Genomic DNA, 18,257 nt, shown 5'->3' with positions numbered 1-18,257 from the left:
ATTTATGTGAACAAAAATTCGCAACACACACACACACACACACACACACACACACACACACACACGTAAAAATTATAATATATATTTTTTTAAAAATACAATTAATAGCAGAGCCTGTTTTTTTCCTAATAGTATATTCATTCATGGATACATATATTAATTGAGGATGGGCAGAAGCTTCTCCATCACATTAAGAGATGTAGTTCTATTAAATTATTTTTAGAATTTACATTATATTTATACATTAAAATAATAGCTAAAATCAGGGAAAAATTTAAACACTTAAAATTGTTATGGTCATAAATTTGTTTATAGATTTTAACTCACATACATTAAGTATGTTGGAGGAAAAACTGATAGGATGGTCAATTAAAAGAACTTTAAGAATAAAAATATTATATAGCAGAATAAAATTCTTTGGGGGAAGTGGCTTAAAAGTACGAATTCAATCACAAAAATGTATAATTTCCAACTGTTATAGAAAGTCTGTTTATACATTTTTAAAAAATGGATGATGAATCCATTTCACTAGGGTTCAAATCACTACAGGGTTCTAAACCCACTGGATATATTTAAAAGCATGATAATTTTATTTTAAAATTGAAATGTTTATAACACACTGGTAACTGTACTGTTAATTATTTAGACTTAAGATAGAAAGTTTTAGATGGCAAGATATGTGAGAGAGTACAAAGTTTTCAAAATTCTTTTAAGGGAGAAGTGAACAAACAAACTTGAAGACCGTTGCTTCAGATAATGGAAACTCTCTATGAATTAAAAAGCCTTGGTGCTTTTAAAATGGCTATCCTAAGCACTCTTCAAGCAATACTTTCCCAAATGAACTGGATTTTCCATCCAATTACCAAATATAAATTCTAAAGTGCACATTAAATACATCTGCACAAACAAACCTGTTGAAAACACTTGGTGTAGGACTATGATCACGCTCCCTCTCTCTCTCTCTGGTGCGTTCTCTTTCTCTGTCCCGATCACGATCTCGCTCTCGGTCTCTGTCTCTATCTCTGTCTCGGTCTTTCTCTCTTCTTGCATAATAGTCCCATTGCTTGCTGGTGTCCACAAGACTAGGCCATGAAGGAGCCGAACCAGGAAGGTGGGGAAAGGCAACTAAAGGAAAAAAAAAACCAAAAAAACATAACAGTTAAAAAACAGAAGTTATAGTACTTAAACAAGAGAAAACAACAAAAAAGTACTGAAAAATAAGACAAAACTCCCACCAAAAGTGCTTCATTAGATTACAATAAAAACTTATTTAATTACTAGAGAAGAGACACGACATATGGTGAATACCTACAGTTTGGGGAACTATTCAGAAACAAACCTTGAAGACCTAACATATAAAGACTCTTCATTTTTCAAGGTAAGTAGGAACCAGAATTAGATATATCACTAACTTCCCAATATCAAAAATATAAAACAGAATATATTAGGACACCTTCAAAGTGTTGAGAGAAAATAATTGTCAACTTAGAAATACATACTAAATTATATTTCAAGAAAAAACAAAGGCATTCATAAACAAAAAGAACAAATGTTATAACCAAAAGACTTCGCCAAAAGAAATTCTATAAGATATATGCATAATACATTTTAACAGTAACTACTTAAAAAAAAAAAATAGAATGCATAGTTTCAAAACAACGTAGGGGGAAAAATGTTTTAAAAAAATTACCTGAAAAACTTAGTCAATTCAAAAAAGATTTGGAAGAGATGGGGGTAGGGTAGACAAGCTTATTAGCTCAATAATCAGAATAATACAAAAGATACTGAATTTCTCAGTTATATAACTGAAAATTTTTTATTTGAATTTTGAAAAATTCTGACTCTGAATATAGGAGACATAAAAACACATAAAATGGTTGAAAGAAAAAGGATGGGGGAAAAAAAGAAAATACTGATACCATTCCCCACACCCAAATCTCCATGAATAGCTAGCTATATTAATGTCAAAGCAGACTCATACCAAAAAGATTACCTGGGAAAGAAAGGATAATTACATGAAGATGAAAGAGGGAAACTCACCAAGAAGGAAGAACAAATTAAACTTTGAGGTATCTAACAACATAGCCTTAAGTTTTAGAAAGGAAGAATAGGAATACAAGTAAAAATAGAAAAATCCACCATGATCATAGGAGATTAACATATTTCTCTCCATTACTGATACTTTAAACAGAAAAATAAACCACTATAGATATAGAAGATTTGAGCAAAATATTTAACAAGGTGAATTTAATAAACATAACACAGAATATTGGCCAGAACAGTTAAAGAACACTAATTCCTCTCAGGCACATATGAAATATTCATTAAAATATACTATGTACTCTCAGAGGATAAATATAATAAACATTGTTTTCTGACCACTATGCAATTTAAATCAGAAGTAAAAATGTAAAGTTATAGGACAATAATCTCCATATAATTCAAATTAAAAACACATTTCGGATAACTCATGGGTCAAAAAATTTTTTTAATCCTTCGAGAATTAAACATAAACCAAAGTATGATGTATCAGAAGTCTAGGGATGCAAACTGTTCTGGATGGAAATTTAATTTAAAAAAACACTACATTAGAGAAAATGAAAAGTTAATGATCTAAGCTTCCAATTTAAGAATTTAGAAAAGCGCAGAATAATCTAACAAAAGGAAGATAATAAAAAGTAGAAATCAAATAGAAACCTATTATATAATTAGAAAAGTAGAAAGCTGGTTTTTGAAGACTAGACAAAAAATGACAATCTCTGACAAGATTACAAAAGAGACCACATAAACAATATGAGAACCAAAAAGGGACAACTTCAGGTGTTGCAGAGATTAAACAATGCAAAGAATATTACGTACTTTATACTAACACATTTAAAAACTTAGCTGAAATAGACTAATTATAGAATAAATAAGTGCATGAATGAATAAATAACAAACAGAAGTCACTCGAATAAAAAATCTTAAATAGTCCCATAACTATTAAAGACATTAAAAAAGTAATTAAAAACCTTCCACAAGACCAGATGCCTTTTACAGGCAAGTTTTACTAACTTATAAGGCACAGACTATTCTAATATTATACAAACTTCCAGAGAATAGGAAAAGATAGATCATCCCCTAACTTACTCCCTGTGGGCTGTATAACATTAATACCGAAACCAGTTAAGGATAGTACAAAATATAGAAAGATCATAGGCCAATCGTACATAGTAACTCAGCTGTCAAAATCCTAGATAAATCAGTATTTAAAAAAAAAATAAGTGACTGATCATGACCTGAAGAGACTTAACAAATTATAGTGAAAGTTAACAGGTAATTGGTTACACGATCTCTCTCTCTCTCCCTCCCCTTTCCTCCCCTCCCTGTCTCTCTTTCTATACGTATAGATATAAATACATATCAATACATGTATCTGTATTTATTTATATATCAATACATGTATCTGTATTTATTTCTAAATACAAGCAAATACAAACAGAACACAGAGTTCAAATGAACTACCATTTACAACAAAAACATTAGGTACCTCTGACTAAATCTAACCAAAGATGTGTAAGAAGTGTATGTAGATGATTTTAATACTTAATTGAAACACACTGAAAAACTACTCCCTAAATGAAGAGAAAGTCTTGTTCATAGATGAATTTATGTTGTAAGGTATGAATTTCACACAAACTGATCTAAAGCATCAATTGAATTTCAATACTGCCATGTAAGAGCAAGGACTGCATGGTTTCAAATACTGGAGCCAGGCTGCATGGTTTCAAATACTGACTCTGCCACTTAGTGTGTACTGGGGAAAATTACTTAATCTAGCTGTTCTTTGATTTTCTCATCCATAAAATGGGGATAACAACAGTATGCCTACTTTATAAGGCTGGCAGGATTCCATGAGTTAATAGTGTCATACAGTAAACATAATAGAAAATTTAGTTATTAATCAGAATCTCAACAGTTTTTCTTGGAACTTACAAAGTTGATTCTAAAATAGATATGTAAGTGCAATGGCCCAAGAATACTTCTGAAGCAGAATAAGGTAGATTTTACTGAACCAGATATCAGATTTACTATAAAACTCATATTTAAGATAGTATGGCATTATTAACATAAGGACAGTTAAATTAACTGAATGAATAACCTAGAAAGCAGAAGAATGGATGCATGCTTAGATGGAAACTTGATACATGAATGGAGGTGATACCGTAGATCCCTAAGGAAGGATAGACTATTCAACAAATGACACTGGGACAATTATACCTTTACTTTAAAACAGTCAAAAACAATTTTCCAGATGGCTTAAGAATATACACATGAAAAAATGTGAAAACATTTTGGGAAAAATATGCATTGGAGAATATTTTTTTTATACTCAAGGTTGAGAAAGTCATGGTCCAACTATGAACCCAATTAAAATGTGGTATGACTTTATACAGTTGACGTGTACAATGGCAATTTTAATATATTTGCCATAGAAACTCTCTCCTTTGAGTGGTCTGAGTATTTTAATTATCTCTATAATACACAATATTTACATAGTCATAACAATGTTAATACAGTTTACTGTTTAGCTTTCAGAATAAAAAACTTGTCAGGGCACAGATAACTTTGGTTACAGGACAGAATATAAATATTATTAGTAGGAGTGTAGCTGAGCAAAGTTGGGAGGCAGAAAGGGAGAAGAGGTGAAAGCTTAGAAAGGTGCACATTAGTAGTGACTGATGGTTCATGAAAAAGAGGGCCGGTATATAAAAAGGAAAAAAAATGATATAATTTCATTGGTGGGGGAAAAGAGAGGGGCAGAGATAATAATGAGCAAATACACATCTATCATTACCGAAAGTTATATAAATCAAAAAACAGGGTGATAAGCCTATGTAGAAAGGCCATGTAGACCATCAGAACTAAAAATGCTTACAGTTCTTCCATATTCCTGTAAAAGATTACTTTTTAACTAGGTCTTATTTTACAAGCACAATCTTATTATTAATATGCACATCAAGAAAAATTAATAGTTCCATGTATAATATTTGAGGTTAATTTACAAAATTCTAAAATAAATTTTAAAACAAAAGTAAAACAGAATTACCAGAAAAGTTTATTATTATTATTATTATTATTATTATTATTATTTATACCTACAGCACCTGGTCTGGCTAGGTGGTCTCCCATCCAAGTACTAACCAGGCCCGACCCTGCTTAGCTTCCGAGATCAGACATTGGGCTTGTTCAGAGTGGCAGGGCCCCAGACCATGGACTATGGCTCCACTGGGGCACGAACCCAGGACCTTTTCCATGTAAAGCAGACGTGCTAACTGCTACACTATGGAACCACATCCAAAGAAGCTTTATTTACCATTTTCATTCCAAGGCTTTGTTTGACTACAATGAGAAAACTCCTAAATTTCTTCGATTTAATTCTTGCAATATGCTTTATAATTGTTATTATTTTAAGAGTCCTTCATTTAAAAAGATGTTTCAGAGAGGAGCTGGGGTGGTAAACAAGGAGTAGAAAACTCTTGCTTTTGGCATTAAAATTTTGCATATATTACTTTGAGAAAAAGTTAAATGTTTAATAAGCATTTAAAAAATAAAATCTTTCACAAGAAAACTATGTAATCTCAAAAATGAAGACTATTCTTTCTGATGTGGGCTAGTCCTCATATTCATCTGTATCAAACAAATACATAAGGAATTTATTCACAAAGGAGAAAGTGACAAGTGCAATAAAAGAGATAAAAATAAAATTTTAATTAATTTGACAAGCAATACCTATCAAGTATTTACATATTAGAGGCACTGTCCCAAGCACTTTATATTCAAACTTTATTTTACAGACGAGGAAAATGACTTAGGTTACTTAACTTATCCAAAGTTACTAAGATAAGAGGGACCCAGGACCCAAACTCAGGCTAACTGCAGAGCCTATGCTTTAACAATTATTCTATTCTGCCTCACAGTGTAAAAAAGGGAGGTAACTTAGAGCTTGTTGGAGATAGTGGGGATGGTCATAAAAATAAGAGCTAATATTTGAGTATTTATTAAATGGCAGGACTAATGTACTTCAATGTATTCTCATTGAAAGTCACATTATGAGAAAGAATTATGCTCTCCATTTAATAATTGAAGATCTACAAAAGTCACACAAATAATGAGAGAGCAAAGCAGGGATTCAAACCAAGGGGTATAATTTTCTTGGAGCCCAGCATAAAAAAATAAAAAGGTGGTATAAATCAACGAAACAAGTCATTCAACAGAAAGACTACCTTTTGATGTGAATGAACAGTATATATAGCTTTGAATACGAAGGTCTGAAGGATAGTAAAACTCCGATATAGATACTCAGAAGGTTAAGTGGAGGTATATGATTGACACTTACAGCTGATTTATCACCAAGACTTATAAATTCTACCGCATAAGCCTTTGGAACCATTCAATTTTCTCTATCCTCAATGGTACTACCTGAATATAGGACACCATAAGTACATTCTGAGAAATGCATAATTAGGCAATTTCCTCACTGTGCAAATGTCAGAGTACACTTATACAAACACACATGGTACAGCCTACTACACACCTAGGCCACCGGGGATAGCCTATTGTTCCTAGGCTACAGGTCTGTACAGCATGTTACTGTATAAAACAACATGAGACTAGTCTAGCATAAGTGAAAATGATGCAATCAAGAGATGAAGTAAGCATGATATATGAAGCTGCTGCTGACGTAAGATAGCATACTGTTTAGACAGCAAACTTTTTTTTTCATAGAGTACATCCTAAAATAATGATTAAAAAGCATAGTAAATACATAAACCAGTAACATAGTCCTTATTATCAAGTATCATGTACTGTACATAATTGTATGTGATATACTTTTATATGACTGACAGTGCAGTAGGTGTGTTTACAACACTATAACCACAAACATGTAATGTATTGCAATGACTATAACGTGACGAGGTAATAGAAATTTTTCAGCTCTCTTATAATTGTATGGGACCATAGTCACATATGCAGTCATTATGCAGCTTCTCATTCTCCCAGCTGGGCATCTCTGCCATTCCCACCTTTCTACCCACTCTACAAATCCACAATTTCCTCACGGTAGGTAGCCAGAATGGACCTTTTTCCAATGTAAATCTAGCAAATTTCACAACTCAGCATAAAAGTAGACTGTTCCTCACAGTCCTCTGAATAAGGAAGAAATTCTATATAGCATGGCCATAAGGCTCTGCATGATCTTATCTCATTTCTAGAAACTCATCATGCATTCTTTATACTCCAGCCACACCACACTTCTTTCAGTTCATAAAGGCTACCATGTTCTCACCCATCCCCACGTCTCTGAACATGATGTGAACTCCCAAGTCACATCATCTATGGCTCCACCTCTCTGGAGTGGGAAACTCCTGCACTATGCTCCCATGACACCCTCTCTTCTGTAACCTGGCTGTTTTCTCACTAGACTATAGATTTGATAAGGGCAAATGTATGTCTATGTCCAGTTTACTGTACCCCTAAAACCTAGTACAATGCACAGCACTTTTAAGATAGATAGATAGAAAGATGATTGATTGATAGATATAGATAGATAGATAGATAGATAGATAGATAGATAGATAGATAGATGATAGATAGATAGATGATCAAGAAATCTAAGCAAAAAGTGGTATCAGAAACCCTTAGAATGGATAACACTGTCAAGAGTGAAAAGATGACCTTGCCAAATGATTTAGAAGAAAAGATAAACCAGTAAGGGGGAAAGATGAAACAAGTCTAGTTGGATGCTATGAGTCAAGAAACAGAAAGATTATGGTCAATAAAGACTGAGACAACTTGGTGACAAATCCTAAACCCTTTCAGGAAAAGACATGGTATAAAAATTCATGTTGTATCACCATTTATTAACTTTTAAAACTAAAGCTGATAAGGAAATAAAAATTGTTCTGTTAAGTAACCTGGAATATATGTAAGACCTAGTTACTCCTTTAGTTAATATTTTTTCATTGTTCTGTAAGATAGTATTTCAAACCATGAAATATGTTTTTATTGCTATAAAAATATTTAAGTACTGATTCAAATTGAATCTGGTAACTAAAAATAATACTTACCATTGCCATACGGAAAAGCACGTGCAGAACGACTATCATAACCAGAGGAATGCCCACTGTTGAAGAAAAATGTATTTTTATGTGTTGCAAATTAAGTTCTGAATTTTGATAGTTTGGTGCAAAAGCAAAACATAAAGGCAGAATTATGACTTTTAATTAACCACAATATAATAATGTTTTAATTGTGTAATTTTACTTTCTAGTACTAAAAACATGGGCTTTTTAACCTTCCAAAATATTAAACCTAACACCCACTTGTAAATAAAAATATAGCCTGTTAATACTATATTATGCATATCACTATTTAACATGAATAATTCAAGGAATTCAGTTTCACTCATAAGATAACAGAGAAACTGAAGCTAACAGAATATTTGAGACTTGGTTAAAATTCAATTTTAAAAAACTGGTTTTAATGGTTATAAATCAGAAATTCAGCCACATTGAAAGGATCAAAAAATACTTAACATTTGATCGAGAAAACAAACATGTTTAACAAGGACTTAATAAATAAAATCCTCATGTTCTCACAATTCATACTTTGCTGAGTTTTACCATTTTCTTTGAAAATCATATGTATGGTTTGATGCTACAGATGTAAGGTTCTCACAATTTGTCTTTATAAAACTTGAAACACTTTTTCAGAAATGTACGACTTTTACAGAGTTCATTCACCACTTGAGAGGAAATAATAATAGCCACCATTTATCAGTGATTTCCATCTGCCAAGAATTGTGCAGATGATTTATACTCACTTATTTTAATCTTTCCAATTATATCAACCTCATTTGGTAAAGAAGAAACTGAGTCTGAAACTGAGTTATGAACCATGCCTAGCAGCACAAAGCTGGAAAATCTGAACCAGTCCTGTACAATTCTGAAGATGTGTGTTGTTAAACACCATACTGCCATCCATGAGGTAAATATTCTTTGGTACAGCATTCTAACTAACATAAACCATAAATGCAGGATATAAAAATAAGGTTACTGCCATGCAGTAACCAATCCACCTTTGTGGAAGCTGAGTTGCCGCAGGGTAGCAAAGAATAAGGCAGCTTTTCTTTACTTTGGTCCCTGATAATAGCTATCCTTACCTAATCCTAAAACAGACATGCATTATTCATGATGACCAGATATCTGACTACAGCAAAGTTTTTACCAATTTTGGAGTTTCTTTAATCAGCATGTCATAAGTCAAAGCAAGATATTTCAAAATACTATCATTTCGTTTTCCTTCTCCTGTTTTGTTATCAGACTGTATGTCCAACATCTTATATAAAAGTAACACAGATCTAGGTTTATGCATTAAAAGACAAGTACTACTGTTTATAAAATTAAATATCTGAAAATATTACCAATATATGTATATGATTCTTCTGTCAAAGCCTATCAATGATAAAAAATTTATAGTATCCACACTGATTTACCTTTCTATTGTTGGTATAAGAGATGGAGGTGGAGCGCCTGGTGGAGGAGGAAAACCTGAAACATTCAATCATAAGACAAAAAAAGTTAAGAGAATGTACATTTTATGTCAAGAGTGAAACAAAGTTGCTGCATATCACTAAATTTCTCAGGGGATATAACATGCTTCTCTATGTTATAATGGACAGAAAAAAATGAAGCTTAATCTTATAAACAGATTTTAGAGTAATAAAACTTTAAATGAACAGTCTGGTCTAATACACAGAGCACAAACTGGGAGTCAGGACACCCGGTCTTATTTTCAGCACCACACACAGCCCATTTTGTGAGTATGAGAAAGTTAATCTCAATGCCTTACCTTTTCCATACATAAAACAGTGGTAGTGTTGTCACCATATATGTTATACTTGAAATATTTTAGAAGAAAAGCAAGTAAAATAACATTTACCTCTTTCAAAAAATATTTTGAGTTTTAGATGTATAGAAATTTCCTTAAAATGTATAATTCATAAATAAAATCTTACCAGTAGGTATAATAAATGCTTAAGGCTGAGAACATCCATCATAAAATGTTTTAAATAGCACAACCCTAAAAATGTGTTTTACAAAGAAAGGCACATATGTATAGTTTTGCATTAGTTTGGAAAGAAAATAATTTGCACCTTTGTATCATGAATCTGCATTCTCAATAATTTGCAATACCTAAATGAAATACCACAGAATATGGCTAAAAGAGACCATAACAATCTACTCTACACTTTCAAATTGATAGGCAATAAAGCATCCCAACAAAAGACTAAGATTCCACAACTTACGATACTAATTCCTTATACCAATCCCTTCCAAATTTTAACAACTCTCACTATTAGGAAATGTATTAACTTATATAATTTAAATCTCTCTCACTACAATTCGTATGTCGTCCTGAATGAGGACAAGAAGCAATCTATTGTCATATTCTCTGACACTTTCTACACATTTGAAAGCACTTCCACTAGGCCTCCTTTTTAATATTCTATGTAAAAATAAATCCCAGTTCTCTTAACCCTTCTCAAAAGTCCATTTAAATCAATTTTTGGCCCTACTTCTAGTTGTTTTAAATTCACCATGCTCATCTTCACTGTATCCAGTTTTAGGAGTTACAAGTTCTCCATTAAACATCTTAGAAGTGTACAGTTTAGCAATTACCACATTAGTCCTAGAGTCCACAATCCTATTTTATACAGTCTTACAATCACATTTCTTTTTAAACTAAAAAGACACACCAATGACTCCTTTATGACTTTTCCTAGTAAAGCTTCTTCAGTCACATTCATACGCAATCAGTGACTATCCCATATCTATACATATATACTTGTCTATGCTATCTAAACTTCACTATTTGTTTATTGAGGTCATTTTGAATTTAGACCCACCCTTCCAAGCACTGTCATTTCTTATTCTCTTTATACTCCTTGGCTTTTAATAGTGAACTCAGTAAACATACTTACTATCATATTTGTATCACACTACCAAAAAAAAAAAAAAACTGAAAAAATGTAAAAAACAACACTAGACCGCGTATAAAAACTATTGATCATACCATTACAACAATGAACAAATTAATTACCACCCTAAGAACAACCATCTGACCAGTTGTCAATCTACCTAATTGAGTAGTTCAGAACATTATGCCAGCAGAGTATAAATATAAGAAACCATGATAAAGTCAAAATAAATGCTCTTTCTCTTCTCTTGCAGTCACTTTATCATATAAAAAAAATCCTTGTCTGAAAAAACATTTTTAATAAAAATTTTATTTTACATCCTATACTGTTTTTCTTCAACAAATTGATATGGTAAGAATTTTCTCAGAACCTCTTTTTCTACAGAAATGGGTAAGACAGGTATAAGAAAACTGAATATCTTAATCAAAACTGGAATGAAGCAAAGGCAGAGCTGAAAATAGGACCTTGAAATCCCAATAACCTATTCCATATTCTAACCATATCAACACTGTCCCTCCTGTAACTAGGCTTGAAATTTCATGTTTATTAACAATGATGGAGAAAACATGGAAAAAGTTTTACCTGGAGGTGGTACAGTTATTGGAATACCTAAAAAACAAGTGATGAAATTTAATATAGTAATTGGATTTTATAACCTGTTATGTATTTATGCCATCACCAAAGAAAACCCTTTGAAATAAAACCCCTTGCCTCATTTTCCTGGCTTATTAACTCAAGAGAAGCATCCTGTTTTCTTGCAGAGGACCAACAATTCGAGTATAACATCTGACTTCCTGATGAAAACCCAGTCTAACAACTTGATAACAGGTTTCCCCAAGTCGTAATCACAAACAAAGTAAGACATCAATTAAAAAAGCACACTTGTGCATACAAAATATCAAACTGCATGAAATTAACACTAAGTTTGATAATCTGATTTTATTATTTTAACATTTTAATAGGTAAATTGATCAATGGGCTCTTTAATACTATAAGTGGTACAAGGTAACTCTGAAGATAATGGATATTCACTTTGTAAAGTTTTGTGGGACATTCAAGTGTTGATTTGGATTGTTTGTTGTCAACAGGAGTGGAGAAAGGTTATTATTTCCCTTGTTTTGTGGGAGTAGAGAAAGGGGGCACAGCCAATGCATACATATATGCCCCTGGGGTACGTTAAGATAAACATGGAAGATTTATTTCTGTAAGCGTCAGAAAACACTTGAGTGACTCTCACTCATTTGCACACATTATAAACTTTAATAAATTATGTACAAACATTTGCAATTTACATCGGTCAAATGTGCCCTTAAATCCTAATGTAAAACTTATGTGGCATGCAAATAGTAACTACCTTTTCTTTGAAGAAAAATGACATTACTAAATAGAAAAATAGAAAAAAATTTAAAACTTTTTCATGATATTTTTATACCATAAATAACTTCAACACAGCTGAAATGATTTACTAAATCCTTTCATAAAAACTGAGTCAATACTAGTCCAAAAGAGGAAAAATAATCTAATTCATTAACTAAATGTATGTGAAAAAATAATGGAAACAGAATCGCTTTAAAATGTTTTCTTGTGAATGGAAACATCTGCTTATAATTTATTTAAAAATTTTCTCTGCACATAATAGGTTAATATAAAAAGATATTTAGGCAACAAGTGGCCTTAAAATGGAGAATGAAGCACCTGATTGAACCATTCATGCAATAAAAGGATATGCTAAACTTATAAAACCAACAAGGATGAAAAAGATACGTAAAGTAGCCATCATGTTTCAAAAATCATTAAGCCTCCATAAGTCTACTAAACTGATCTACACTTAATGGCAAGTCTCATCCATCCTCAGGTTACCTCGCTACTTCCTAAATTACTAGGCTAAACGAATCCAACAAACAATACAATTCAGCAAAATCCGAGACACCAAACTAAATGGGAAAAATAAGAAAGGCAGAGATATTAAGTGTTTTTAATATTTACTATTACCTGATTTTCTTTAGAATATTATAGGTTTTTTTTTAGAACACTACTGAACTTCACTATGTGACTACATTTAAACACTACTTTTCACATTTAAATACATGGTTGTTTAAGTGTGTAACATAAAGAACTATACCAAATTTGGCAACCCATTCCGTAATCCTAATAACTTCACCTAAATGAATACAAGAGCAGCATGAACCATTTCAGTTAATGCTCACTACAGCCTGCTAAAATGTGAATTTGTGCAAAATAACTAACAAATTACTAGTAATCCCTCTCAAAATTTAGTCCTCAAGAACTTTCACAAAGCATAATGAAAAGACATTAACCAAATTATTAACTATGCTATAAAGGCGGTTAAAATTAGTCTGCTTTTAATTTGAATCTTACTACAATATCGCACAGAATATTTTTTAAAAATCAACTGGAAAGAATTAAGAACACAAAGAAAAATCACGAGATGCCTTTCAAATCAGTATCTGCACATCAGAGAGTTATAAGGAGAACTAGAAAGGGCCCTTCTTGTGAGACCTCTATTTCACCTAGATATTTCAATGCAAATCTTCACTGGTAAACATTCATCAAAACTCGAGTACAGAGTTGATGAAACACTGTACAATCAATTTTTTGACAATTATCAAATGTAAAGCGTGAGGGTAAGGGGATTTGAAATCCTATTTTGAGGACTGAAGGAACTGAAGCAAAGAAATAGAAAGGCAGCAGCCCTGTAAAACATCGTATTAAAATAAATTTAAATGTATTTTTTAAATTCTCACAAAATTAAGAGGCTCTGTACTCAATAAAAAAAGTGAATAATAATCTATGAACTCATTCTCAATGTACCCCATCATTACTTTGTATAACTAAGGCAAAAAAGAGTTATGTGATAGGCAGCCTCTAACATGGCTTCCAATGATCCCTGCTTCAGGTATTTATGCCTTTTTATACCTCCCTTTGAGTGTGGGCTGGATATAATAACTTGTTTCTAACAAACAAAATACAGCAAAAATGATGAAATGTCACTTCCATGACTAGGTTTCAAAAGACAGCGACTTCTATTTTCTGGCATCCTCAACTGTCTTCTCTGCATTCATGCTTCGATGAAGCAAGTTGCCATGTTGTAAAAGAAGTGAATCTTTTCAAAAAAAGAGGTGAATGAGCTTAAAGATAATCTTTTCTCAGTCAAGTCTGAGACGGCCATCTTAAATTCTGCAAGAAACCTTGAGGAGAGGATTCAGCTAAGTTGTTCCCACCTTCCTAACACAGAAAAACTGTTCAATAATAAATACATTGTTTTAAGCCACTACATTCTAGAGTTATTTGTTATGCAACAATAGCTAACCAATATATATAACCACCTACTGTTTCTCTATGCAAATGAGAAAAAAAAGCATGGCACAATGTGAACTTCACTTCGTATTTCTCACTGTTAACTCCTGAATTTCAACAGCACTATTTTGTTACAAATAAATGAACCCGGTTACTTTCTTTAAGTCTCAATGATTCCTACTTCAAGTTCATACGTAAGTTCTGCACAAAGAAAATGAGTACAAAAAGTCAAGATTTATAAAAAGCATTAAATATCACCCTCCACCACATAGTTTTCTATGTATCAGTATTCTTAAAACTAAATATTCACATGTATATGCCCTATCATCTCTTAAAAAAAAAAAACCATGGGATACAGAATACTACAAAACTACTTAATAATTTAAATAAAAATTAATTTTAAGGTACAAAAAATGGAAATAATTTCAAATTTTAAAAAAATGTGTTAAAAAATGCTATGCTCACAAAACTTAAAAGTAACAAAGCGTTACAAGCATAGTCCATACCTAATAAGTAAAAAAGATGATTCTGTGTTAACTATAAATGAAACTATTTTATCCTTGTTAGGATCTCTTAATCTTCTAGCTTATAAAATTATCTACAAGCTACAGAAAATAAAAATTATGTGAGACAAATAAAAACATCTCTGATAGAAATATCAATATTTTTACAAAGAACTTATAAAGGAATTGATCTCTATAAGCTCACATATAATCACAAAATGATTGAAGGAGTCAAACAAAAGGTAAATATTAAATTATAATTAAATTCTACAAAATATAGCATCTATGGTACATTAAAAATATAACTATTAAAGGGAATATCTATGGGAAGAAAAGATTCAAAAATCAACATCCTAAAGCTCTTAATTTCTATTAAACTTACATATAAATTATTTTAATTGTGCCAGAATATACTACTTACTACAGATAATTAGCATTATTCCCTATTTTGAGTTTATTAAAAATACTGAGACTTTTTTTTAATATAGAAAAATACAACATAAGAGAAAATGAGTATAGTTCTCAAAAGCTTCAAGGAATTCTTTTGCAGAGGTACTTCCATAAAACATATTTTTGAAATGCTTACTTTTTGGCAAATACTGTCAGTTAATAAGCAGATTGGTTATGTAAGACCAAAATCTTCATGGAAGTATAAAATCAGCTTAATAAATGTTATATTCATGAAACAGCGTCTCCATTAAAGGGACAAAATTATACTTTCTCCAGGGTGCTAATAATATTCATCCAACATAGGTCGAGCTTCTGCCAAAGCAGCAGTTCTCAAAGTGTTACCTAGAGAATCCTGGAGGTCTTTAAGACCCTTTAGGAATCTAGACGGTCAAAACTACTTTCATAAAAATACAATTAGCCATTTTCACTCTCAGTCTCTAAAAAGTGTATAAGAAAATCTTCTAGAGGCTATGTGACATGTAAATTCATAAGAGATTTAATGCAGAAACAAATAGGAGAATCCAGCTTTTTTCTATTAAGCCACACAATAAAGAGATTTGCAAAACTGAAAACAATGCCACTCTTTACACTGTTTTTTATTCTGGAAAAATAAAGTTATTTTTCAAGAAAATGTTGTTTTAATGTTAACGTGTAATAGTTTTATGAGTATTTTTAAAACAACAAATATTTTAACTATAATAAAGATTTTAATTTCTCAGTTTTAATATCTAATACAAAAAAATAGATGAACACGCATAAATAAAAACCCTTTGGTGGCTGCTATTTTAAGAGTGTAAGAAGAGTCTGTGACCAAAAAGTTGAGAGCCACTGTGCTGGAACCAGGCTAACAGAAAAATAATCTACACATGGTAGGCCTTGGAAGAAGTGCAGAAAGACTCCAGATGTGAGCCACTTTTCTCCCTAAACCCAAGTAACACAGCTAACCGAAAATCAAGGTATTTAAAGAATAAACGAGATTTTCATGTTTATATAATTTATAGTACTAGATGACTAGTAAGACACTGACGTACTTGACAACAGTTTTTTAAGAAGGAATCTAATTCCTTCTAAAATGCAGAATCCTATGCATTCTGAAATCTAGATAAAGAGCTAAATCCTATTTCCAACCTTAAAAACAGATGACTTGTCTGTTTGGGCTACATCTCAGTAAAGCAAACAGCCTTTTTCAATGAAGAATTCTACTCCTGAGCTAGATTTCAATTATTCCCAAGACATATTAAGTCTTGTGAGCCTTAATACTGATCAATGTAACAAGAAATGAATTAAACCAAATATGATAAAATACGATTACACTAAAATAAATTAACTTTTAAAAGTCTAAATTAAAAGCCAACCAATAACATATAATATAGGTTGAACATAGTTTAAAAAATTTTTTACAATCATTATTTTAAAAACAAAATAAGCCAGACACAAAAGAACAAAATACTTGAAAGATTCAACTTATATGAGGCACCCAGAATAGGCAAATTCATAGAGAAAGAAAGAATAGAGGCTACCAGGGGCTTGGGTAAACGGAAAGGGATTGTTGATTAATGAGTATACAGTTTGTTATAGACGATGAAAAAGTTTTAGTATAGATCTAAGTGATGGTTACACAACACTGTGAATGTTATTTAATGCTACTGAACTGTATATTTACAAATGGTTAAAATATACCTTTGTTAGATATATCTTATCTTACCACAATAAAAAAAATTTCAACTACTCCAATTTTACATTTTTCTGCTAATAAACAATTATTTTAAAACTAGATTTATTTAGTACAGACTTAACACAAATCAGGCAAACAGCAAAACTTCAGTTAACTAGATTTTTTTAAAAAAATCTGATTCCTGCTTTTTACAACCTCCCTGACTTCCCTGCCCACAAATATATATGCATGCATTTCAACAAAGAAATACTTAAAAAGAAAGAAAGAAGCTTTTAAGACATGTTATTGTTATCCAATAACTTTCTTCATACAAGTAATAATTCCCTTCAACACAGTTAGTAAAATAGGCTTTCTAGCAAAACCGCCTGGGTTAAAATTCTGGTTCTGCTACTTTTCTAGCTATTATTTAAACTCCTTAAACCCCAGTTTCCTCATCTGTAACATGATAATAATCTCTACTTCAGATGTTGTCGAGAATAAAATTGAGTTAATACATGAAGTGTACTCAGAACCTTGCCTTCGATAGTAAGCATTCAATAAATACGAGCTATTATTACTCAATAAAAACATAAAACCACGCTAATATATTTCCAAAAAAAAATTCATAGCAACTATTTTCTGGTTCACTAAAGAATGAAAATAAGAAGTTTTCTAAAAATTAAGGAAGATCTTGAATAATCAGTGTTTGTTTTCAAGCTGCTATTAGTATGGCAGCAAAGAACAGATTTAAATACTTTACCACTTAAAAAAATCCAAGCCTTGATATTAATTTAGGACCAGAGGTCCATTAAATGTTTGCTGCACTCTCCAATACAAAACCTCCTCTACTTTTCATACAAATCTATTGTGACCAGAAATATTTTGTCCTCTGTTGCTAACAAGGATTCATGCTGTTTATAGAATGTGTGTTTGAGGGAGAGGAAGCAATATACCCCGCCTCTCCTGTCAACTATTTGTCAGTTGAATGAGTGTTGTTCTCTTTCACCTCATCACTGCTAAGGAGTTAACTACTTATGCAATGAGCCAACTACAGAGTTAACTATAAATTTTATCCTCCAAAACAGGGCATTTCTGAGAGTAACAATAATTACGCTGAGACAAAGGTATGAAGTAGGACTATTCTAGGCAAATCTGCACATATGATCACCCTATTTATTAAAAAATGGTAGCATCCCAAAGTATGGGCAGGTCATTACATATTTGTTCCATCATATACAGGACTATAGTTTTAAAAATTTATGTATAAACATTCTCAACTTATGCAAATGTTTGAAAGCTAATGTTAACA

The 18,257-nt window shown here is 31.7% G+C and overlaps 1 protein-coding gene across 13 annotated transcripts in view; it reads right to left on the bottom strand.

The window, feature by feature from the left end:
* The window catches only part of FIP1L1 (factor interacting with PAPOLA and CPSF1), a 73,587-nt gene that overhangs the window by 15,379 nt on the left and 39,951 nt on the right, over positions 1-18,257 (bottom strand). For 9 of the 13 annotated variants that reach the window (XM_006922495.3, XM_015597575.2, XM_015597581.2 and 6 more), the window contains 4 exons: positions 11,606-11,632; positions 9,539-9,593; positions 8,112-8,167; positions 912-1,125 (listed from right to left, as the gene is read on the bottom strand). In XM_006922495.3, coding sequence (XP_006922557.1) covers positions 912-1,125; positions 8,112-8,167; positions 9,539-9,593; positions 11,606-11,632 — 352 coding nt within the window. The remainder of the gene's footprint in view (positions 1-911; positions 1,126-8,111; positions 8,168-9,538; positions 9,594-11,605; positions 11,633-18,257) is intronic. The other 4 variants (XM_015597577.2, XM_006922499.3, XM_015597580.2 and 1 more) reach the window with 1 other exon arrangement.

The sequence above is a fragment of the Pteropus alecto genome, unplaced genomic scaffold (genome assembly GCF_000325575.1).
Source record: "Pteropus alecto unplaced genomic scaffold, ASM32557v1 scaffold57, whole genome shotgun sequence".
Classification (NCBI taxonomy): domain Eukaryota; kingdom Metazoa; phylum Chordata; class Mammalia; order Chiroptera; family Pteropodidae; genus Pteropus; species Pteropus alecto.
Note: the sequence above shows the minus strand (reverse complement) of the source record. Positions and strands in the feature narration are given on the sequence as shown.